Source organism: Mycteria americana, chromosome 11, assembly GCF_035582795.1.
Source record: "Mycteria americana isolate JAX WOST 10 ecotype Jacksonville Zoo and Gardens chromosome 11, USCA_MyAme_1.0, whole genome shotgun sequence".
Classification (NCBI taxonomy): Eukaryota; Metazoa; Chordata; class Aves; order Ciconiiformes; family Ciconiidae; genus Mycteria; species Mycteria americana.
In genome coordinates this window covers 1,682,200-1,706,706 of record NC_134375.1, presented here as the reverse complement: position 1 = coordinate 1,706,706, position 24,507 = coordinate 1,682,200, and the positions used below count along the sequence as shown (strand labels likewise).

Below are 24,507 nucleotides of genomic sequence, written 5' to 3'. Positions count from 1 at the left end.
TGAGGAGGAACAGAAGGATTGCTTTGAAAGATTTTCTTATTATTTCATAAAGTTTAATGAGGTTTCTATTCCAGGGAAATCGGAAGGACATGACTACAGTAATGTCTCATGCAAGCATGACCAAGTTGAGTTTCTCATCTCAAAGCCTAGATAACAAATACAGGTCACATTCACAACTGAACAATCCACATTGTGTTTTTATTTTTTTCCCCCTCTTTTCCCTCCGATATACCTTACCTTGCCTATCTCAAAGTTAGCTAGCGACTCCCATTATGGAAACATCAGTGGCGGTAATACTAGAATGCTATTTTCTTAACTATTCTGCAGCATTCTGCTTGTAGCAATAGGTAGTATTTGGCACAATATGTATGCAAATGAAAAGCAACTGCCTGCGAAAAATAAAAGCAGGCAGCTGACTACAGTACGTGCTCAAATGCATGTAAAAAAGTTTAATCACCAACCCCTCCGCTTCCTGAGAACCGAGTCACAAGCTTGCACGCACCTCGGGTGCCAAATCAAACCTGGGGCCCCCGTACGTGCGGGGACGCGACAGAGAGCAGCGGTACTAGACAGGTTCACAAAATACCCGCGTGAGTGAAGCCAACGTTAAGGAAAATATTACAGGAGAGTCAGTCACCAAAGAGAGCTGTTTCTTCCAAATTGTATCACTCCAGCATGTTGCCTGGGAGATGAGAAACATTATCTAGTGGTGATACTGCCTGAAGCAGGGACTGACAATCATTGGCTACAATTGGTTTGAAATTCAAATTCAATTAAAAATGTACTTGGTAAACCTAATTCATCAGATTATTTGTATTGCTTCTAAAATCAAGCTGTTTAATAGCTGTAAAGTTAAGGAGAAAAATCATAATTAAGATTTAATCTAAGACTGCAAAAGTTCAGCAGAGTATTTTACCTCCAATTCCAGATTTCTTATCTGAGAAATTAAGTAGCTGCTATATCATACAGGACAGAAAAAATCCACTGTCCCATATTTGCACTCTAACAGCTGCCAAAAAGCTTGAAAGCTAAAATAAAATCGAAATGGCAATAAATTGTTAGACCATTTCCATAATCGCATATGCACATACAATATATTAATTACTACAGACCTGACAAAAATTGCTTTACACAAGATTACAAGCCTAAGCCAAGTGGATTTTTTGAAAATTCCACTCACGATCAGTGCAAACTCTTCCCTAAGACGCCCTTGCAATCTAAGCCAGGGAAGGAGCTCAGGCTAAAATTACGCTGAAGCCCATCAAAAATATTTTATTCCATGAAAAGTGCAAAGGAAAAGTCAATATTGGACGTGGGGAACAGACCAAAAAGCTGTTCTGGGAGAACACCGTGAAAGTGTTCAAGTTTGATGGATCTTGTAACCAGGGCGAGATGTTTGGAAAAACTATCTTTAAGGCATCTGAACATTTCTTTTTAAAAGCGTGCTGCTAATTTGTCTGCTAATACAGTGCGGGCCTCACTCACAGGGGAATACCCGAGCTCCCCAAAGGGCTGGTTTTCCTTAATCAAACGTATAGATTCAGAGCATTTCTGAAAATCCAGCACAACTTTTCCCAGCAGCTCTCAAACAAACAAACAAGCCCAGGGAAACCTCGGCTCGTGGGGCAGACCCCGGACGCTGAACGGCCCGGACACGCCGCCGAGCCGCCTGCGCCGCGCAGCCGCGTCCCAGCCCCGCGCGCCCGGCGCTCGCCCACCGCCGGCCCCAGCGCCGCTCTCCGTGCTCAAGCACGCAGCGAAGACGCAAACGTGTTCAGCACCTAGTCCAAACGCTTGGCTTTGCCTGCGTGTTGGGTCGACCACGTCCCTTCCCGAGGGGAAGGAGCAGGAGCCGGCTGGCATTCCCGTCGTCATCGTCACCGAGCGCTGTTCTTCCTGAGGCCCACGGTCACAGCTGCTCTGGACACCGGCTCGACAGAACGGCCGGCCGGCCCTTCAGCGGCAGTCCCAGCCCCAGCTGCCCTTGGGGAACGACGGGGCTGCACGCAGCCCCATCTTCATCCCTTCCCACGCGCACTACCAACCTGTTGGACTCGCTGGGAAAACAAGCTAAAATAACCTCCTATCCCCATCAAAACCTACCAGTAACTCAGCTGTGGAAAACTGTCCAGCAACTCAAGTGACGGGCAGTATTTGAAACTAAGCTGCGCGCTCTGAGCAGCGGTGGCTTTGGATGGATGCCTCAGGGTTAAGTGCCTGAAACTCAGCCCATCTCCTCGTATGACTCAGAAATGGGGGAGCGCAAACCTCCTCTCCGAACACTTCGCCCAGAAGAAACCGAGAAGAGAGCGTATGGGCTGAGAACAGAAAGCAATTAGTCATGCCGAGTTATTTCAGCATTGGGAAACTTCACGATTTGAAGGATTTACATATTCCCTCGGTTTCATTCACAATATCCATGCACCCAAACATTTTTAACATGCTGGTTCTTAATTGCCATCTCCCAGTCTTTTTGCATCCTACTGAATAGTAATTCTGTGAAAGATTAATGAAACGACCTCTGGGAATTACACGTGCAGAGGAAGAAATTACTGTCGTGTCCGTTATAATACCAAACGGGAAAATTTGTGAACTGAGAATTCCCCTCAGATTCTCAGAAAAAATCCCTGAATGCAAAATGGTCTCATGACTTCAACAGTCATTAAAAACTTGCATGATAATAAATTCAGTATGCCGAGCAGTAAACATCAGTTTTCAAGAACCTGAGTGCTTGGACTTTTAGGGACCTCGAACAAAAAGAAAAAAAAAAAAAAAAATCAAGATTATCTTTTAAAATATTGTTTATTTATAAAATTAGGAGGAGTGTATTTGAGTGGTCTTGTGCCTTTGATCTGTACCACTTGGATAATGATGAGCAATGTAGAACTCCAATGGGAGATCTGATATTAATGCAAATGAACAGTTAGTTAACCAAACATTTTCTCAAGAACATTATTAGCCTTTCTAATGTTATATGTAAGTGGCCTATAGTACCTGTTCAGCACAACATATCTTTATTGTACAAGCAAAATCTGTTTGCCTAAAAAGCAGCATATATGATTGGGTTAAAAGGTCTTAATTTTGTAATTAAATAGCTTGGTATCATTTGGTTGAATTGCCAATTTCTTTAGAAGTCATACAAATAGGGTACAAATAGCAGGTGCACAATTATTTGAAACACAAAATACTGGATCCTAGCAATCCATTTCAAAGTATCATCTGAAAATGTGATATTGCTTTTTACTTATTTATGCTTTGATGAACTGCTAATTGACTTCATCTCTGAGGTCACATAAGGTCATAAGAAAATAAACTGAGTAAAGTGCTTCAGCCAGATCAGCTTACACAAAAACAGTTGATGGTTCTCTCCCTTGGAGTACCCAGATCTTCCTGCTGCTTAGGAGTACACCAAAAATTGCTCACTTAAAGTAATTAAAGTGAATGCACGGGGAAAAGCCCACCTAGGAAACGGATTTTGAAAGAACTAGCTGGAGCACTATTGTCTCAGCATTTCCACATGCAAAGAGCGGGAAAAAAAATTAAAGAAAATAGAGTGGATATAAACAGTACTGTATATCGTGTTAATACAGCCCTTGTATGGAAGTTATACCCTTCAGTGACCTTCTAGTATTGTATCAGCTTGCTACATGCATGTCTTCATAGTCCAAACATGTGTGAAAGAGACCATTCGTCTACAGAAGGATGGATTTCTTTTTGTTGTCGCTGGAACTGGGACAGCAGACATGTATATTTGCCACATTGCAAATAAAATTACTTGAACATAAATCACATAAAGTACAAAAGCTTTGATAAGTCCAGGGTAAAATTTACCATAAGGCTATATAATAAATGATGAGATCTTCCACACATGCTTTTGGTGCCCAGGCACGAGCCAAAAGCAGTGCAAAAAAAGCTTTTATATGAAAAATTAATATAAATAAGGTGTGTTCATGATGATTACTTAAAAGAAAGATAAAAAGAAAGAAAAGATGGTTCAGAAAAAGGGGCATCCTGCCAAACATATTAGAGATATAAAACATGGAATTGGAAAAAGGGGGTAAAAGAAAGATGGACTGTGATAAAATACAAAAGAACAAATACAAACAGATGGACAAAGACACAGGTCCACTGAGGAATCTGGTACGAGGTTTGCTACTAGATTTATAGGTCACTCTCTCAGACGTTTGGTGGAAAACCGTCCAGCCTGCAAATGAATATAAAGGGAAGAAAACAAAGACACTTATAAAGTACAAGTAGCTGTGATCAGATGTCCTATACCATCAGTCAAATCAGCTTTGTTAGTTAAACATCCACATCTCCATTTTAACTTTGCCAAAGAGGAGTAAGTTAATTGACCATACACAAAGGATGCAATAACAGCAGAAGAGAACAGATAGATATTTTGTAGATTAGTTTGGCAGGATGTGTAATGAGAGGAAGGTATTTTAATCATCATTATAACTTCCACTATGCATGGCAACAAGATCAGTCAAAGCCTACAGAGGTGTGCAATACACAGAAGTATCAGAGGTCGGGACTGGGGAACACAGCCAATCTACAGTCATTTAGCTGAGACTCCAAAATCATGCACAAAGTTAACCCCTTCGATAAAGGAAACATAACTTGGTTCTCTGGGTTTGGTTTTCTTTTTTTTTTTCTTTTCTTTTTCTTTTCTCCCCATGCCCAAGATGGTTTGGTAGTTTCTAATGAGGAACTCTGGGTCTACCAGTATCAAGGGGCTAAAAAAAAAAGCCCAAAATGAACCACAGGAAACAATCTCCTAGCCTTCTATATCTTTTTTGTTTTCCTTTCTTTTTTCTCAGAAATCAGTAAGGCAGACCCCAGAAAAGGTGTCAGTATAAAGCCACTGCTGGCAAAAATAAAAGGTATTTCCTTCCTAAAAATTAGCAAGCCTTCTTGAGTGTTGGCTCTTAACACTTGGTAAGATACTTTACTTTTGTTCTTCTGACAATACTGCAACAATCTTTTTTAAAGATAAGCCAGTAATTTGGATTGTCAAAGGTTCATGTTCCTATATCACTAGAAGCGAAATCCACTCCTAAAGAGTTCAAGCATAAGGGAAGCAAACTAATTTTAGCATGTGCTGGAAGACATGCCGAACAGCTGGTACGAAAAAATCACCTTGGCCGGAGCTTGCGTTCACGTCACCTCCGTCGGGGCCTAAGCCAGAGCAGATGTCAGAAGACAAAGAGGCTTTGACAGAGCACGGCTGCTGTGTCTGCACAGCCTTCCCAAAGGTGGCGGACGCAGGGGAAGTTACCGCTGCTGCTTCGGGAGATCCAGGCTGAGTTTTAGCTGTTTCTTTGTGGGGTGAGTCTTTAGAGTCTGAAAGATTACCTGAAAGAGCAAACAAACAAAATACATGCAACGGCAAATGCTAGGAAACCACTGAATAAAAATCCGTGCCTAAAAATAATCGTTCCTTTGCCACCAAGAGGAACAGCGGCTTACAATTCTGAAGTCCTGTATGAAGCACAGACTTTATGGATAGCCTGCACCAGCAAATAATCTACACGTACGATCGCTGATCCAGTTTCTCCAAGAAGCTTATGGAGTAGGTTTGATTTTTAGAGTTTCTTTTCTGCAGTTTTCAGAAAGGCTGGAGTCAGGACCTCACAAGGAGCACTGCTGAAATAAAGCGAGAGCTGCAGAAGTGCCTAAGTAGGAGGATGAACGCACAGAACGACTGAGCAGAACGTGTAGGTTTGCTCTCAAACATGAAAGGTGAAAGCAAGCAAATGGAGAGAAAGAAAAAGTTGCTCCGAAGTCATGCGGAACTTTTATTTATAGCTATCTATATACAGATAGATATATGTCTATATATAAATATCTGTATCTACATGGATATCTTGGGTAAAGAGGCTTTACCAGCAGAATACCTTTGTAGTCATTTGTTACATGCATTTATCAGCACAAGCATCTAACAGTGGAAATGACAATTACATCAGTCACTGTATTAGACACTGCCTGCCCTTGATCCCTGAGAAAGGACCTAGGAAGGCCAAAAAAGGAGGAATCTGCATACTCAAGGACGGGAAGACTCCGGCATGAATACAGATTCTCAACGACGCTGTGAACTTTACACAGTGCCTCAAAAAATGGGAAAATAACACAGAAGAAACGCATGAAGGAAAGCATGTGCCAAAGTAGCAGTCTGAGCAGATTTCTGTTCTCTAACTGAAGGTGACAAGGAAAAAAGAAAAGGACGATTGGGACATTTCATGCAGAAATAAGCTTAAATTCTTTGGACTAGGGTAGCACACTAATATGAGCTAATACCCATGAGTGGTGACAGATGTGGGTTTTGTGAACAGAGGGAAAAATGGCTAGCGAGAACCCAAGAACAAACTGGAAAATGAATGGACCAAGGATAACAGACATTCAGAGTATCTCATCACAAGGAAAAGAAAGTACAACCTATGCACGTCAGCCAAGCAGCAGCTAAAGAGGTGTAAGGCACGGAACGATGCTTCAGTTCCCGTAGGCAAGAACGCTGAGATTCAAGATGGATCACAGAACACCTTGCCTCTGAATATCTTTGCTTTTCCTACCTCAGCTGAAATCCTTAATTAAAAGCAAAACACCTCCAAAACACTCTGTCTATAAGATCGATGCAATGAAATTCTAAGTGGACCTGTAATGCAGTGACTTCGAAAACAAGAGCTACCAGGTTTGAAATACAGGGTTAATGCTGGAAGTGCTGCCGCTTCTCTAAATAACAGCATGAACTAAGTCAAAGAAAAATTATTCACATTCTATTCTACATTTTGCTGAAGAAATAGGTACTGGAAATATCAACATTTCCCAGTTGAATTATATCTTTATACTTCCCAAAGAGACAATGACTCAAGACTGTACTACTGTTTGAAAAATCTCAAACTACTTCAGATGACCAAAGCATCCATCACAGTTTTATAACTGTTTTTACCTCCCATCCTTTGGGGGAGCAAATGCAATCCAATCTTATTTATACGGCATCTTGTAGGAAAAAATAATCACCACCACCAATATACAGCACATAAACAATAGAGGATAGCAGCACCTAAGAAGTGAATACAAACATCAATAAATTGCATTTGGAGAAAGGATGAGAAAATGTAACCAGGCTGTATTCCAAATTAAAGTGGAATATTGTTTCTCTGCCAAGCATAGTAACCGATGCAGAGAAGGTATGTATGGCTCAGCACTGGGCAGCTGTAACGAGCCTGTCCCAAAGGAAGCCCACTGCCCAAACAGTTCGCAGTACGCCAGCTTGAGTCATGGCATTAAAAACAATAAAAATGCGGTGCCTTTCCTGCAGTCCGTGCAATCACACAGCAGAACCACAACTGACACAAACGACAGGCGCATGGAAAGCAACCTGGTGTACCTACTTGTGCTTGATGTTCCGCTCCTGAGCTGCTGGACCAGAGGGTTTAATAGTTTTCCACCTTTCAATTTATTTTTGCTGGTTCTTCGGCGACGGCCGCTTGGTGGGGCTGAGTGAAGGAACCCCAGGTTGGGAGGAAGAGGTTTCCCTAACCGAATGTACAGTGCCTCTATCTCATTCTTCTGCTGAGTCTGAAGTTCAGCAATTTCTTTCATATGCCTGAACATAAAAAAAAAATAAAGAACTCTGTTAGTGATGTGTTTGATAAAGCACCACATCCTGACAGCACTATTAGTTACAAAAAAAGGAAAAAACAGTCTTTGGTTATAAAACAATCAACTGCTCAGCCAAAAGTATGCGAAGTTATAACAATCTACCTGGCAAATGTGGTCACCGACTTCTCAAATATTAATTTATAAGACAGAATCCGAGACAGCTACAAAGATTTTCAACATCCTCGGTAAAAACAACTGATTTTGACAGGAGATCTGACAAACTCCAAACTATTCCAGAATTTCTCTCTTCAAACCACTGGCTTCAAAGAAGTTAACTTTCAAGGCATGTACACCAGTTTGAAGGAGTTCAACATGAAGAAAACCAAAAGTGCTTCCCATAAAAGTGCCATTAGTACATGAATCATTACCTTATTTATAATGCAGATTTCATGATGCCATAAAGTCAGTTTAAAGGTTTTGTATTACTGCAGTTCTGTTTTTAAAAGATGCGTCATCTGTATTCAGTAAAACCATTATACCTTAAGATAAAGTTTAACGTTTTGGTTAAACTAGCATCTAATGCTAGTTTTTACCCATCCCCTGCCAGGGAAGAAAGAAAGCGTTCAGATTTAAAGCAGCTAGCTCTCAGGACTGGCAGCATGACAGGCTCCTGCCAGGCTCACCCAGCCGCCCGCCGAGACTGGCGCGATGACCTGGGGAGAGATCCAATGGGAGGCGAAGCCAGGGTCTTACCTGCCTAATAGATACCAGGTTATCTACTGTAAAAGTGAGTCTGGGAATAGCGGCGGGTCTGTAGACCCGATAGTCTAAATCGCCCTTGCAGAGAAGGGCATGAAGAGAACACTACGGCAGCTGCCTATGCCGGCATCCAGATTATTTTTATGCCGCCGTAAATAGCGTCCACATGGGAACCTGCTATCACATGTAGGTTCACAACACAAGTTGTGTAACAACACGAGTGCTGCTGTTTGCTACCATATCAACATAGCTTTTCAGCAAGGAGACCGGGCATTGCAGCAGAAATGTTTTGGGTTTTAAAAAAGTTACTATTGAATTAGTCTTCTAAATGGAACTGGCAAATGAAGTGATACATAAAAGGATGCAGTCTGACATTTGGGGGAAGGTCCTAGCGATGCCTAATTTGCCCAGAACCAGTTTACTCATTACAGCTATGAAAGCCACGTATTTGCTCATCAGATGCAGAGACGCTGCCTAGGTATCTTAACACAAGCTTCCCTGGCATCGTTTGCAAAGCCGACATACTTTTCTCTCAGGTTCTGCAATTCTTTCTTCATATCTGCGTCTTCAAATTCCGAGTCGTTGTCGCTGCTCATGTACGACGACTGCGAGTGGAAAGATGTTATGTTGATGGTAGGAATTTTTGTTCCTTGCCCGTTAGGTGAATCGAGGCCTGGCGAGCTAGCTTTACCAGATCTTTGCAGAAAAGCAGCTGCTTTTTTAATTAAGTCAGTGGCTGCGCTACTGCTCGGGGGGGACAGTTGGGCAGCAGCAGCCGACTGACGGTGGAAAGGCTCATCAGCAGAATCGCTCGAACCCTGGTCACAGAGGACATCGACAGAAGAGGCTGTCTGCACCCGTTGGACAGCTGTCTTCAGATCAGGGCTGGAAGGTAGCTCATCCAAATAGACGTCTGGGGGTGCCGAGAACCTTAAGCAGTGCAGCGCTGTTAAAGTTAATTCATCTTGCGTGCTGATTACTGAAAACCTGCCAATAGTTTTGGCTGGTGTACCGCTATCATGAGTTTCAGCCTGTTTTCCATAGGAACTAGAGTCTAGAGAGTCATCCCTTTGAAGGTTATTTATCACCCCATCTGCTGTAGATAGCTGCGTTACATTATCTGTGTGTGCAGACGAAGCCGTAGTCTTTGCCTTCTCGCTCCTTTTAGAAGTTTCCATCTGTTTAGTTATGCTTGATGATGTAGGTGCAACCTGGAGAAAATAATGGAGATTAAGTTTGAAAGTAACTGTAACAATCAAGCATAAAACCGCTCCTGCTTCTGCTTACCTGAAGGAGGCCTTTTGTTGTAGCAGCAGGGGCTGAAGTGATGCTTGCAGCTGAACCTGTTTTACAAGTTGGGAAAAAAAAATATATTCATGTCTAGAATGCTTTAGTATAATAAAAGCCAACATGTTTATTGTGATAAACTAAAGTGTGACAAAGTGTTACACTGAAGAATAATTTAAATATCCAATCTTTGTAATACAGGATCTATAATGCAGGAGGCAGTATCGATGACAACAAAATATCTGCAGGTAGGCACTCTTCAATCTATTGATTTGGGGAATTCAAACAACAATAGGAGTGTGGAATTTCATTAGTCAGTTGAAAATTTTTAAGGAGAAAACCAGAAGAAGAATGAAATCTGCATGGTACATTGGGACTGCATTAATAAGGTGTTCTTGATGTCTTGAAAAAGTAATTGCACTGGGCTGTTCATGCATACAAAATGCTGCAGTTGACCACAGACAGACTGGTATTTCACACCGTTCATTTGACAGATACTGTCACCAACAATTAAAAGTGCCTGAAATGAAGTTGAACACGCATTACTGAAAGTGGAAATTATAAGCTCAAAAGATGGCCACTCGGGCCACAGAAGCACGCAAGCAGCAAAATATTAGTGGCGGTAATCAAGACGTGATTATTTCATGACCTGGACACTGGTTTTGAAGTTAAACCAATAAATGCAAGCTTTTCAGAAAGCTGCTTTCTTATGGCACATTGTACAGAGTGAACATAAGGCAAAAATCTGTCACTCCATAGTTCTGAAATGGTGAAATACATCACTGCTTGATGTATCTAAGATACATTAATGTCACTACACAGTGCTACATTGCACTTGCATACTCTCTTCTTTGTCTGTGGCGAGACACATGAATGCAGGCTACCCAAAGTTTTCCCCTCTCACACCGCCCTGAAAGCAGTGGACGATCTACGTCCACCAGGACAAGAATGATCTATGTTGTTGCACAAACCTGGTAGCCAGCTTTGCCACGACAATCTCAAAAAAAATATGTGTTACAAGCCCTCTCCAACCCCACCCATGACAGCAGGACCAGCTGAGCCCTTAAAACTTCCCATGACTTGCAAGACAGGTAAATGGAGCATGATAAATACCCAGTTTCTTACTATGGCTCCTACTACGTCATTATAGAAAGTGCCGTTGTATCTACAAGTACCTAAAGAAAAGTCCTAGTTCTCCATGGGACTTCCCTGAAAATCTTACAAGCTTCCCCCCCAAGGGGCTACCCTCAATCGTGTCATTTTTGTCAACACATTTTTATGAAACCCAGCAAATCCGCGTGACTTTCTGTTTGGACTTTTTAAGGGCACTGGAAGTTTATTATTGGGAACGTAGCCTTCCATGTGAATACCCTACACCTACACCACAGACATGTATTACATATTTATGGTTTAAAATAAATCTGCTTGTGAGGCAGTTTCTTTCTAGGAAGCTCACAGAAGCGAGATGTTTAATCTTAGTTATATTACAAATAGGATCAGAAATGCCTTGTGCTGGGCAGTGCTCTGCAGTTAACCAGAAGGGCGAGCGGCAAGGGGACACCGGAGGACAAGAGGACAGACGCATCACCGCCGTTCATCGCTGAAAGGAGCATTACCTTTTCTGCTTGCTGACCCACCTCTTGCTTCTGAGGAATGAGCACCGATGCCGGTGACCTCCGACTTCTCAAACTTTCAGAAAAAAGGAAAAAGAATTTCAGTGTCACACACAAAGCAGAAAGGCAATGCATTCTCCTTCCCTCTCTCTGCCTCGCTGCCCTCACACTATTGTGGAACATTAAAGTATTTTATAGTGTCTGGGGAGGTGGCCTTCTACCTTTTCCTTCAACTCTTCCATTTTTTTCCTCCCTTGGAAGAAAAAAAAGCAGTGGCAGCGTCACAGAGGGAACTGCAGCCTAAGTTACTGAAAAACAAGCACTGAATTACATATATCAGTGTGGGGTTTTGCTCTGGTTTGCCTTTCCAGCCAGACTGTACATTCTTCATCTGTATGTCTGTCTGCAGAAACTACGTCTCTCTTTTCTTACTGGCACAGATTTTAATAGGACAAATTCAAATTACTGGAGAGACGTTACACCTTTCATAGCGAGAGCATTTCATCTGCTGTAGAAAGTAATTTATCATTATAAACAACATCCTCTAAAGAGTTACTCAAGTGCAGCCGTCTTTCCCATAACACACAGCGTCTTTCATGCACTTGATACAGTTCATCCAGCTGACACTACAAGGAACAGCCTCATCCTTGCTAGCGGTGATGGAATTAGCTCCAGAAATGCTACTTTTCAAGCAAGATATACACTGATCTTCTAGCAAGAAGTGCTGCAAATCTGTGGAATTTCATAAACTCAGGATTTTATCTGAAAGAACACAACGCAGGCGCACAATCGAGACATGGAGTAAGTAATGACCCAGAGCACCTGCTCCAGCTTCTCTTCGATGCTTCCCAGTGAAGTCTCGCTCTGCCAAGTTCAGGGGAAGACAAAAGAAATCATTACTGGAAGCAAAGCAAGCTTCTGCCTGTGGAGTGCCTTCCTTTAGCTGCAGCACTTGAACAAAGCAAGGCTCCCGAGGTGTTTATTTTATTCAGACTGACTTGGAAGGCAGGCATTATAATCACTGCCATTAATTTATATATATAAAAAAATTCCTATTGAAGCACAATCGTCTTCAGCAGAACTTGACTGACTATACTCCTCATGTGTTTTACATTCTTCAGCTACAAAAAAATTATCACATTTCTGCCCGCTTTAGAAACAGGACACAAGAGGAGGAGAATGAGTTAGGATATTGTACCGCTTTTAAACCCAAAGGAAAAGTTTGGCTTTCACTAACAAGCATTTACGTAAAATGAGTCAGAATGCATCTGACAGTAAAAATTTAAGAGAACCTTCACATTGGAAAGCAGTCACCAGACAAAAGGTAATATACCCAGGAGCAGAAACATAACACGTTTAGAGAAGCAAGAAATCTATACGTGTCCTCCAACAGGCTTGTTGGTTCTGAGCTCTGCTTTGGTGCTGTCCCTAACAGCTGGATTTGGGGGTATAAAGCGCAGCGTCATCGCTGTACTAACCAGTGCTGGGTGGGGTGAGATCTCGGATGGCATGAGCGGCACCGACTGGGCCTCGGCAGCAGCTTTCACCTCCTGGCCGGTATCTGCAACGTTATGGCCTGGTTCTCTCAAATCCAACGCCAACGTGGGAACCTGATCTTCGGGAAAAGGTGGCAAGTTAAATTCACTGTCGCCCTGCTCTAACGGGACAGAGGTGTCTGGAGTCCCTGCTGATGCAGAAGAAGTAGGAACGTATTCCTGGTAAAGCAAATTGCGCAATTTCTCATCGAGGCTTTTTATTGTGTTGTCAACGAAGTCCACCCTGGGTGGTCCCTCTCCGTCGGACTCGGCGGTGCTCGGCTGCTGCTGTTGCAGCAGGCTGATCCCCACGCCGGCGCAGGCTACGGGCTGCGCCTGGGACAGCATCGCGTGCGGCTGGGACGCGGCCGCTGGCACCTGGGTAGGGCTCTGGAGCTGAGACCCTGCCAGACTGAGAGGATCGGGTGCGGCGGCCGCAGGGAACGCTTGGCTCACGAAGGGGTGCTGCACCACGCCAGGCTGGCTGGCCTCCGGCAGGTGAGGGACCTGCGCCGCAGGCTGCCGTTCCAAAACGACGGCGTCCGGGAGCACGGGGAGCGGGCAGAGCTCTGCCGCCTTCGCAGGAGCCGCCGGGACCGACTTGTGCGGCCCGACGCTGCAACACGCTATCTCCACGTCGGGGACACACGCGCCCTCGTCAGCCTGCGGCTGCAGGTGCTGAGGAGCGAGGACAGTGTCGGCAGGCTCCTCCAGCAGGGCGGCACGGGGGGCAGGGGCGCCCGGCTGAGCACCCATCGCTGCCTTCAGCGGAGAGTACTCCGGCTGACCTCCGGCAGCAGCTGCCTGCTCTGGGATATTTGGAGCAGATCCCAGTAGTGCCGGAGCTGAAAACTCTGCCTGGCTCGGTAAGCTGGCAGAAGATGCTGCAGCAGGAACTTGTGCCAAGGATGGAGAGGCTCCGATGGGGCTGTCGCATACACCTGCTTGTAGGGGAAGCTGCTGACCAGCTAAGACCCCGGGCGGATCCGTCGCCGCAGAGCTCGCTTGCTGATCGTCCGACTGCTCCAGGTCTAGAACGCATACAAACATCAGGTAACTTTTTTATGAGCCGCACAGAATGAAAGAAAGTCACTGCAAAGCTTTGTGGTTAGCTGCAGTGATAACCACATCTAGCCGCAACCCATTAGTGCTTCCCATCAGAAAATAACTGTTATACAAGTCAAATTAGAACCTAAAATCACACATTATGCAAAAATATTTCACTGAAAAGACACTTATTAAACCAGCGGTGACTAGAACTTCAGCTACCTTATAGCGTAAGGCAGAGTTAAAACACTGAGACTGTCCTGAAACTCAAACATTCCTGATTTGGTTCAATACCAGAAACACACTTAAAATGCACGACTTAACAAAATTCATCATTTTCTTCCTCCGACTAACTGAAATGAAACAATCACAACTAAGTCAGGTGGGAACAGAAGAGAGATGACACAGCAACTTCAGAGAAGAAAACATTTTCTAGAAAGTTTGTAAATACCTGGACCTTCAGACTGCTGTGTACTCTGAGGTACCGGTGGAGAAAATTCTGGTGCATCAGTAGTAGAGTTTTCCACAACAGGACATATAATAAACCACCTTTTTCCAGTATGCAAAACTAGAGATGAAGAGAAAATAAAAAGTAAACACAATAGTTTCCACTCGTTCCAGATCATCTATCAAATTCCCATGTTTAGAAAGAAAATCAGAACTTCTACAGTATTAGCCAAGATTAAATCAGCGGCTCCTAATCTGATTCTCATCCCTTCTGGAACAGAGACAGTGATGCCTCCCAAATTCTGCCACATATTTTAAGTTATTTGAAAATTTATTTTTGAAATTTTGTTCATACTATTATGAACAAATGTTCATACTTTTAGAAGGGTAATAGTTATGTACATTAAAATTTTATTAACGGTACTGTGGACCTTTCATTTCTCACAATGAAAAATATGTTAATTTTGTAAAGTTTATCCAGCTTAACCTTTCCATGTTGGAAGTTTTCTAGCTAATATTTCCTTCCACACCTTATCTCAAAGCCTGCCATATGTAAACAGCAAACCAGAACTATACACACTTTGTTACTTTCATTAGCAGAAATATAAATGTTACGTTAAAAAAGGCGTACTGAGAAAATTATATGACGTTTACCGGCAAAAAATAAACCAGATGGTTTGAGCTGAAAGTCTAGTTTGGAGGATTACCCAGTTTCTGCACTTGTCAAAGAAGTTCTAAATTATCCTTCTTCCCCTGTAAGCATGGAGCAAATACCCAGGGCCACGTGCAGCAACAAGAATTCTGGAAACAATGCTTCCTTCAGCAGAGGCTTCGTTTCTCCCACCAGCATACACTCACAGAGAGCGCCAAGGGCCAGCTCCCTTCCCATTCCACTGGGCTGCAAAACCCGTAAGCTACTATTCTGTTCAGAAGGCCAAGATCCCCCCTGTAACACCCCAGCAGCGGGAAACCTTAGGGGTTAGAAATTTCAATTAAATTACCAGCGCAAGCATAATCGTTTAGCTTTCTCTTGCAAATGTAGTTCTTGTTGTGGGAAGAGTATGCTTGCCTATACATTCTTGACTGTGCCCCCACTGATGATCAGCGTGTGTAACTCAGGGCTTCCCTAAACATCCCCAGACGTTAGATTCGCCCAGGTTCGCCCTGTGATCTGCCAGGGACCGCGGTTACACCCATAGTCCTAGACAGATCTCCAACCACCAGTAACTGGTGGATTTCTTCCTGAATCTAGGAAGCTTCTGCATAAGCTCATCACTGCCTTAGAGCTTGAGATTAAGTTTGTATTCAAACGCACATTTACCATTTTGTTGATACATGGGGGTCTTCATCTGAGACTGCCGCTTCTCCTGTTAAAAAAACAAAACCAAGACAATAGAAGAACTAGCTGTCTTGTACCAATGCAAGAGGAGCATCATTCTAAGGAGCACTCATTGTAAGCCTTAATGGAGTAAAAGCATTATTCTTCTAGCTAAGAAACGTTTTTGTTTTTAAACACAGGATGTAAAACTAATTTACAGTAACTGGCTGTTAAGAAAAAGGAATCAAACTAGAAATCTTTAACATTTCTTACCTCGTTCATTTCCAGTCTGTCGGTGTCTTGCTGGGGACTCGTTCCCTGATCAGAACTTCGTTCTCCTTCTGTATCTTCACTAAGCATATCTTCTGCTTTATCAATTATATCTTTCATTTGTTCAATAAATGTCTCTTTTTCACTCTGCAATATGAATTCATTCTCTACCTATAAGGCCGCATCAAAAGAAAGAGGAAAACAGCAGCGTTTCAATTAACGCCCCGTTCCACAGCTCCCAGAAAGCTCTGTCAACAAGCACATAGGAGAGTAAGTTGGCTGAAGCGACTTGGTGCGTTAAGAGCCTGCGGGCAGCCGCATCACCAAGTCTTACCATGTAAGTAGCAATTTCCTCTGGCGCATCACCGTCCAAATCAAACTTAAAAGTCACCATTTTGTGATTGTGTGTTTCAAGCTGGCACTCCACCATCTTATCCCCTGTGTTACAAACCTGCAGGCAAAGACGAACAACAGTTATCTCTGGCGCAGCCAAAGGAGTCCTCAAGTTACCCTCAAAGAGACTGTACTTGCATTTAATATGGTCAGTTTTGGTCTGCTGGACTTCTCTTGGCGTGAACGAGCTCGTGTAGATTTCTTATGTTTCTTTGAAGACTTTCCTTCTTGTTTTCCACTTCCTATTGCTCCTTCAAAGCTGTCACTCATCTCTTTACCAGAAGCAACATCTGGACTCATGTAGCTTTGTAAGAGAAAGGAAGAAAAACCCCAAAATAAAACCGCTGTCACACACGATGGACTTATGCATAGGTAAGACACACAACAGAGACTGCAAAAAAAAAAAGTGCACATCTGCACTCTTCTGACCCAAACTGAGCCCGCTACTGAAAGATGCTCAGTACCTGAAGGGACTACGCCAAGTCAGGCATGTTCCTTGGCTATCACACCTAATAATGATTTATTAACGTGTCTGCCAATACCGTAGGGAAAGTCCCATCACTCAATATATCACTACATCCCCCTAATCCCTTCACTTCAGGGATCCTTACAGTCCCTCTCTGAACTGCACAAGTTCCTCTCTTTCTAAGGTCCAGTTTTCTCAAGCCCTGCCTGTCCGCACTCACAGCGGACGGTCTAAACAGGGTCAGTTTATGTTTGTCGGAGGTGAAGGAAGAGAGTGAGAAGTCGGTACAGCATCCCGTAAGAGACTGCCTCTCCTCTCTCTGCAGTTCTCAAGAACCAGAAAGAAGGTTTTATGCCACAATATCCCAGGTGACCAGCTAGCAACAGTATACCATTTTTAACAGCCAAAACAGTAGTGGCTAACAACCTTATTGTAATATGACATGTACAGAAAACATCAACATGCAAGTAATTTGCAGGAAATTTTCAGAGGTTCATAAAACCCATGTCAGGAAGGAACCTTGTAAGGCCATCTGGCCTATTTATTACCCCAGGGTATGACCAACTCTGTCTAAACCCGTCCTCACAGAGGTTTGGGTAACCTGATCGTACAGAGCTCCCGTGAGACTTCATAACCTTCCTGGGCAATTTATGCCTGTGTTCATTTAGCCATACAGGCGCAGAAGAATTTAAGTCTAACCTATCGATCCCTTGCTTAAATTTAAGGCCTTTGCTTCTTGTTCTGCACTAGTTGCGCAGAACAGCTTATTTCTACTCCCTTTGCAGCTACCTTGTACGTGTAACTGTACGTTAGGAAAGCGAACACGTTGTGTGCAGAGGATATACTCTAGATCGCATCTTTGCCGCAATTGCCAGCCATTTGATTCGTGTGCCATTGCCCTGCACTCTACAAAAGCACAACCCCACTCCAGCGCCGAGTTACCCACGCGCCTGGAAAAGAGAGACCTCCCTGTGCACCTACGAGGCGTGTGCCGACGCAGACTCCCCGTGCTGCTGCAGTCAGCTTTTCAAGCGCTATTCTGGAACAGGCAAATTAGAATGCGATAGATGACTGAAAATTTGATGTGCCTTTCTACAACAGATTAGATAGACAAAATGAACTCATTTTGTCTAACTTATTTATAGCCAGAACTGACCCATAATCACGAAAAATTAGATTTCACTTTCCACGCAGTATTTAAAAGCAGCAAATTCTTGGGAAAAAAGGTTCCATTTTAAGGTCGTGGGGTTGCACTGACTTGTGTCAGGCTAACTTTTTTGGTGGGATAGAATGAAAACAGTAAGAGAGAGATGTCTTTAAAGAACCTCATCTTAACTCATCCTGTCTATTCAGGAAAACAGAAAAGGGTCACTAAAATCCTAACCCCAAAGCTTTGTAATCAACAAGGACAAAGTTGGTGCTGGCTCCTGCAATAGGCAAGGCATTCGGCTGCTTATGAACACACACTGTTCGTATCTACCTTATCCATGTCCAAAGACCGAAAAGCCTGGCTTACTGCTGGTGCCGCAGCAGGAGCCGTAGCAGGGGAGCAGCAGATGCCTGGGGAGGGGAGTCCTGCCCCGAGCAGCAGCCACTGCCCCCAGCCAGCCCCTCGCCAGCCCAGCAGCGAGCCTTCCTCTCCAGGGCTCTTCCTCACTGCTTCCTCCAAACCGTGCTGCTTCCCCTTCTGCTTCCAAGTACAGAAACAGGCAGACGAGGGCTGGCAAAAACTGAAATTTGCTTTTGTTTCTGAGGCGTGCTGAGCCGGCTCTGGGGGTTATTTATCCTTAGGTCTGTAATTAGCATTACTAGGCTCGAGCGTGACCTCATGCGCTGCAAAACCACAGAACAGGCTTTGGCCGCGTGTTCTAACATTTGTTGATACCTTTGAGTGGCTCAACACACAACTCTCGCCGATACGCCATTCCCCGTGGCATACCTGGGGAAAGATCATTACAGAAGGCGATACAGGCACACCCAGCCCGAAGAGGGAATAAACGATACAGCCACTTATACTAGCGTGGCATGTCTGTATACAGATTCAACAGCATCCAAGCCAGGGTCTGTACCACTTCAGTCATCTTGACAAAAAGAGGCTACGTGCTGAAGTGAAAGCTGTTGTACGTACATCAAGGCTAGGATGCAGCACCCAAATTAAGAATTAAAAGAGTTGGAGGAGCCAAAATAGGCACACGGCACACAGAATATCTGCAGCTTTCTCCCCAGCCTCGCACCCTTCCATCTTCTCCTGGTCACCTCCTGCTACTCTTCTCTCGGCCAAGGCAAAAGCCAGGCATTTGGCTTAGCCTTGTAAAGAGAGAGAGGAAAAACAACCTCCAGAAAGAAAACATTTCTTATGCCAAAGAGAGTATAATGATACCTTTCACAGCTCTGTGACAGAGTTTGAAGTTTGTCCTGTATTGCCTGCTCCTAAAATGTAAGAAAAAGTCATTTAAGTAAATGCATTATATTGGCAGATGAAAAACACCTTTAAGAAAGCTTTGCTGTTGAGACACCAGTAATCCTAAACCATTCTGTTAAACCAGTTCGTGGAACGCAGAAAAAAATAAATGTCCCATTGCACCATCCCAACATTACTTCTGTCCAAAGCATCAAGATCTGCGTGCAACCACTTTTTAGGACAGAGCCACTGATCTGCTAGTCCCCTTCTGCTGTCTCTGAAGCAGAAGAGGTGGTGAAAGAAACAAAACAGTCCTTACCACAATGGAAAAACTTGATTGCAGGACAAATCCACATCACCACCTACCTAATTTTTTTTTTTTTTTTTAACGGATATAAAGTACAAGCTAATTCACTTCATTGCTTTGTATAGTTTCCTGAAATATGTTAAGTATTTCCATTGTATTTGGCTTATTGTGAAAATTTCTGGGGAACTTACAAATAAAAGATGAAAATTCATCATTTCAAAACACCGCTCTCATATCGTGTCCTCTTGCTCTCTACACAATAGAAATTTTCCCTAAAAGCTTCCCTCTTCACTAGTTGCGATGCTAGGCTAGACATCGATAGCGTGACTTTCGCACGGGGTAGACCTGTTTTCACAGAATTTGTGATGATGATGCTACGGGCCCTACTGCAACAAACTTACCATGTACGTACACACACACACACCTATGCATGTATATAACCGTGTATGTATATACACACACCCCGAATATAGTCATAAATATATATAATTTTATATATATTTATTTATACAGAGAGACAAACATGCGTCTATAAAATCCTTCTATAGACACACAGCTAGAAACGAGCCCCTTGACTATCATCGCTACATCTAAATACCACAGCAGTTGGCAGACAGGAGTTAAAAGCTTAGCGGTTAACCAGTCACCCGTACTCGCTGCGTGTAACGCCACACATATGCCACGCCAAGCTGGACTGCGGTTTCAATAAAACCGCAAAATTAATGAACAGTGAGAACACAGACATAACGTATCTAAATTTTAGTAACGCACTTGATCAAGTGCCTTACAAAATCTCATTTGCCCGATCAGTTCAGATTGGTTTGGATGTGAGCGCTGCCACACATTTAAACAAAAGATAAGAGATAAAAGCGTTATGGCAGAGTAGCAGCAAAATGCAGGGTTTTGAATACATACAGATATGAAACGCCTCCTACGCCCAAGAAAACCTTAGCAATATATGTCATAGAATCAGCATGGGGAGCACGTTGATCAATTCGACCATCCTATGACATTGGCTTGATTTCTTAAATTGAACGAGAGAAGGGAGTTAACTTACAGATGAAATATGAGAACAAAGTTAGCAAAAGAGTGGTCGATGTTCCCAGGGAAGTGCCAGGACAGACACGTGCCTCAGCGGGCACGGACTTCTCAGGTAACATGGGACAACTCGTATCCCCCATATCACACTGCACAGTAACAATGAAGGTTATTCATATTTCCAGAATCTCTAATGGGATGGACCCTGCATTGAAGGCTGTAGCTTTGGCATCAGCATTGAACCTGACATGAGCTCAGTGCATACAGAAAAAAGGCAGTTGGAGGAGAAATCCCTTGAGTAAGGGACGTGCCTGACAGCCAGGCTTTACTGGGGGCTTCTGCAAGTGAAGCACTACAGACTGCTTCTACCTCTTCTGCTGTACCTAACCTAGAGGATAGAAAGATTCACCCGGAAACGTCCTGCATCACAGCAGGAATATTTATGTGACAAGAATCAGACTGCCACCAGAAGGACAGGCAAAATGGGGAACAAGAGTCTAGTTTTGGCGTTAGCAGCATCCTTACTGAACACCTTCTGGAACAGGAGTTAAGCTGTACCTCTAATGAAATTTGTAGGCTGGACTGTGTAGTCAAGGCGTGTGGCAAGTGCATGGAAGCATGGGGAAAAAAAAAGATTTAGTCTGAAAGGATGGAAACTGTTACTTTGGGAGGAAAGGTAGCTCAGAACAGAGCCTCAAGAGGAACAATTCTGAAAGCAGAATTGCTGAGGGACATTTCCATTCAGAAGTGGCAAACAAATTATTTACTGAAATCTGGTACGAACATCAAACCCTTTGTTTTGCTTTGCTTATGGGTATCTATTAAAGAGTTGAAGAGAAAGAAACGTTCTGTGACATTCTGTCAAGACTGGAGGTCAAACAATCATGGGAGTGGAAAGAAAAGTCAAAATAGCAGACAGGAGGAGCCGACAGTTTTATAAAGGAAAACAATAAAATGTATCTTGCTTATATGACCACTGAGAACTGGGAACGCCTACCGATATCTGAGGAAACAAAAATCCCAGGGCTAGACTAGAATTCAGGCAATACCGGCGGATACAACGCTAAATGAAATGGGAATAAGGCTCAAGCTGAGGAGCATGAAGAGCCTTTACATAGTGAAGAATCAGACTATGAAACAGTTTAAGGCAAATGATGGTTAGGTGCACAAGTGCTGGACACATTTAAAACAAGACTGGACAAAACACGGATGAAACTCTACAGAACAGCTTCTTACTGACCTTAAAGTAATTTCTAGCTCTGTGCTTGTGCTCAGCTATGGACAAAGAGGAGCGTAGTGCTGCTGCCTCATGACTTGGAGGAGACATTTCACAAGGTACAACATGCAGTTTCCAGCTTCATTTGAAAGAGCCAATTTTTTGCTGACCCAGAGCTGCTAGCATCTAGGACAAGTGGCTCTATATGGTGAGCCAGGATAATCTCCCTTGTGAAATAAGCCCATTATTTCACAAAGAAGTAAGAAAGAAGGTTAAGGGTGAAGCTGGTGAGTTACGTTAGAGGAAAGGGCTCTACCTCTTGAGATGTCTCTGCGACTGCCTGGACAGCCGAGCAGGGAGCTGGGAGCTGCTGACCCAGCGGCTGGGAAAGATCGGGCTGAAGCTGCAGCAGACCAGAAGGCTGAAGAGGCAGACAGTGATCTATGGGGACAGGCGGACTAGCCGTAGCAAGGCTGCCGTGAATCTGTGAAATGCCTTCTGGAGCGACGCGGGGAGGCAACAGTTCGGGCTGCAACTGCAAAGGCGGTGACATGACTATCGAAGGTTGCACAGGCAGCACAGGCACCTGGGCTCCAGCTTCCAAAGCGTACTGAGTGTGTCCAGTAATCTGCTGTAACACAACAGACAGCTATTAAAACAAATCTCTGCTTAGAGTGCTTGCGACTTACATGGCAAGGTACTAAAGGCACCGGAGTTCAGGGAAAAACGATTGTATTTCTGCAGCGAGACTGTATTTGTGTGGTCTCTGCTTGGAAAGGTAACTGAAGAGCTTAAACTTGCTTTGAAATGATCAAATAAAAATCTAAGGATTCTTCCTATATAATTACGGCAATGTGCGTATCGCTCAGGCGCTATTTACTTTGTAGAAACAAAGCCGTATTTTGCTAAGAAACTAAAATCTTAGGTTATGAATTTGTTGTCCTGAATCGCTTGCGCTGCTTTCAACGAGCATACCACAATGTCCATGCAGAGAAAAATATACTCTACCCATAATCTAAATCAGGATTTTTTAAAAAAATCTGTTTTATATGTAGAACCAGCAGCTGGCCTAGAACACACAATTAACTCTTTTTTACTGAATATACACCGGTGTCTTACGGAAGACATCGTTTTCCATTTAGTTTAAGCATTTAAGATCCCCCTTGACGTGCTAAGCACCAAGGCCTCAATCCTGCAAAGGCTTCATTGTGTTACGCACACAGCGGAAGTTTCATTTACATCGGTGGATTTCTTCAGTGCTTTAAAATAACTCGTGTGCGTAAGCGCTTTGTGGGAACCGGACCGATGCGATTAGATGCCAACTACCTTAGAGACTATGTTGTTATTCTGCATAACAGTTCTGTTGAGTTGTACATTTAAGAACAGAACGTTCTCTTTTTAGGTACATCATGTATTTTTCCAAGGGGACTGAGCTTGTGGGAAGAGGAAAAAGGAAAGAAAGGAAAATATGGGAGAAAAAAGGCTTTTTAGTACTAGGTAAAACTCTGCCTAATTTTTACTTTTTTGAAGTATCATCACTTAGAGATTTAGACTATCTGGAGAATATATCAAGACTCAGATGAGAACTAGGCCACACAGTTTTGTTACAGCATGCTCTCTGCAGATTCTGGATACGAGCCAAAATTATTATTCCAGGTTTTCACGTGGTTAAAAATAAAGACACGGTGTGCTTCGCAACACATAACAGTTACACGGCTGCCTAAATGGAGGTTGTTAGAATAGCAACTGTGCTGTACGGTGCAGAAGAGCAGCGAAATTTTTTTTTTTTTTTTAATCTTATATAAGTAGAATAGTTCACAAAATGTTTCAACGTATAATTTAGCTGGGCAAAACTAAACTCAGAGGTGCTAAACCTCAACTGCCAAAACAGCAGTGCATTGGAAAGCCTTTATTTACAGGAATACCTCCCCATTAAAAGTACTTCAAAACATAGAACAATGTATTTTGGAATATTCCTCTGCACTTGTCCATTTTGTTTGTAACAGCTGGTTTTTATCCTAAAAAAATTACTATGCAATTCATCCAAACATAGTTGATAGATAACGACTGGGTCAGGACTGTTTGGGAATATCAGTTCTCCAGTTCAGCGTTTGCCACGCCTGCTGTGCGCAACAGGCCTGATTCAATTCCCTCTAGAGCCACGGGAAACGCTGTGGCTAATGAGCTCAGTGGTAACTCTCTTGGGCTCCGTGTTGCCTACATTTTCCCAAACAATATTTCTGTACCAAATATACGGCTGAAGAGAGAAATTAAAAAATGACATACTACTTTGAAGATGCCATGATACGGCAGGTTGAAATGGGATGGTATGAATTTTAATCAATATGTTATGCATAGTGATGTAGTAGAACGCAGATTTTCAAGAATGCTATTCTGAACGGATTTAGTGCTCTCTCCTGCTTGGGTCAGACTGTGTTTCACTCTGTCGTATCACAGATGTGGCAATAGAAGTATTTACAGACTGTCAACAAGTCCTGAACCAGTTCTCTTGTAAATAGTGCTAATATTAGAAGCTCCATTTTACGCTTAATTTCTTTTCAGGGGGAAAGGGTCTGCAGCTAGAATTCATTCTTGTCTGACAGACCTCTTCTGTGCAGTTTTCTGGAGTCGTTATCGAATGGCCATTTCCCTTTACTGTTTTAAAGCAGTTCTACATCAAAACAACTCTATCGGTTCGCTCGCTCCTGCCAGCTCGCCCATATTTTGCCACGAGCGTACAACAGCCTATGGACGCATCACGCGCAGACTGGAGCAAAGGCATCAGCAAGGCTGTGCAGCCGCTGT

General features: G+C 43.3%; 1 protein-coding gene across 13 annotated transcripts in view; it reads right to left on the bottom strand.

The window, feature by feature from the left end:
* The window catches only part of WNK2 (WNK lysine deficient protein kinase 2), a 121,315-nt gene that overhangs the window by 21,080 nt on the left and 75,728 nt on the right, over positions 1-24,507 (bottom strand). For 5 of the 13 annotated variants that reach the window (XM_075514590.1, XM_075514593.1, XM_075514581.1 and 2 more), the window contains exons 13-26: positions 22,019-22,333; positions 19,121-19,170; positions 16,413-16,578; positions 16,216-16,332; positions 15,885-16,052; positions 15,609-15,660; positions 14,298-14,414; positions 12,743-13,830; positions 11,268-11,340; positions 9,652-9,707; positions 8,890-9,575; positions 7,395-7,609; positions 5,143-5,358; positions 4,106-4,204 (exon numbers count right to left, since the gene is read on the bottom strand). In XM_075514590.1, the coding sequence (XP_075370705.1) occupies positions 4,106-4,204; positions 5,143-5,358; positions 7,395-7,609; positions 8,890-9,575; positions 9,652-9,707; positions 11,268-11,340; positions 12,743-13,830; positions 14,298-14,414; positions 15,609-15,660; positions 15,885-16,052; positions 16,216-16,332; positions 16,413-16,578; positions 19,121-19,170; positions 22,019-22,333 (3,418 nt within the window). The remainder of the gene's footprint in view (positions 1-4,105; positions 4,205-5,142; positions 5,359-7,394; positions 7,610-8,889; positions 9,576-9,651; positions 9,708-11,267; positions 11,341-12,742; positions 13,831-14,297; positions 14,415-15,608; positions 15,661-15,884; positions 16,053-16,215; positions 16,333-16,412; positions 16,579-19,120; positions 19,171-22,018; positions 22,334-24,507) is intronic. The other 8 variants (XM_075514584.1, XM_075514585.1, XM_075514588.1 and 5 more) reach the window with 6 other exon arrangements.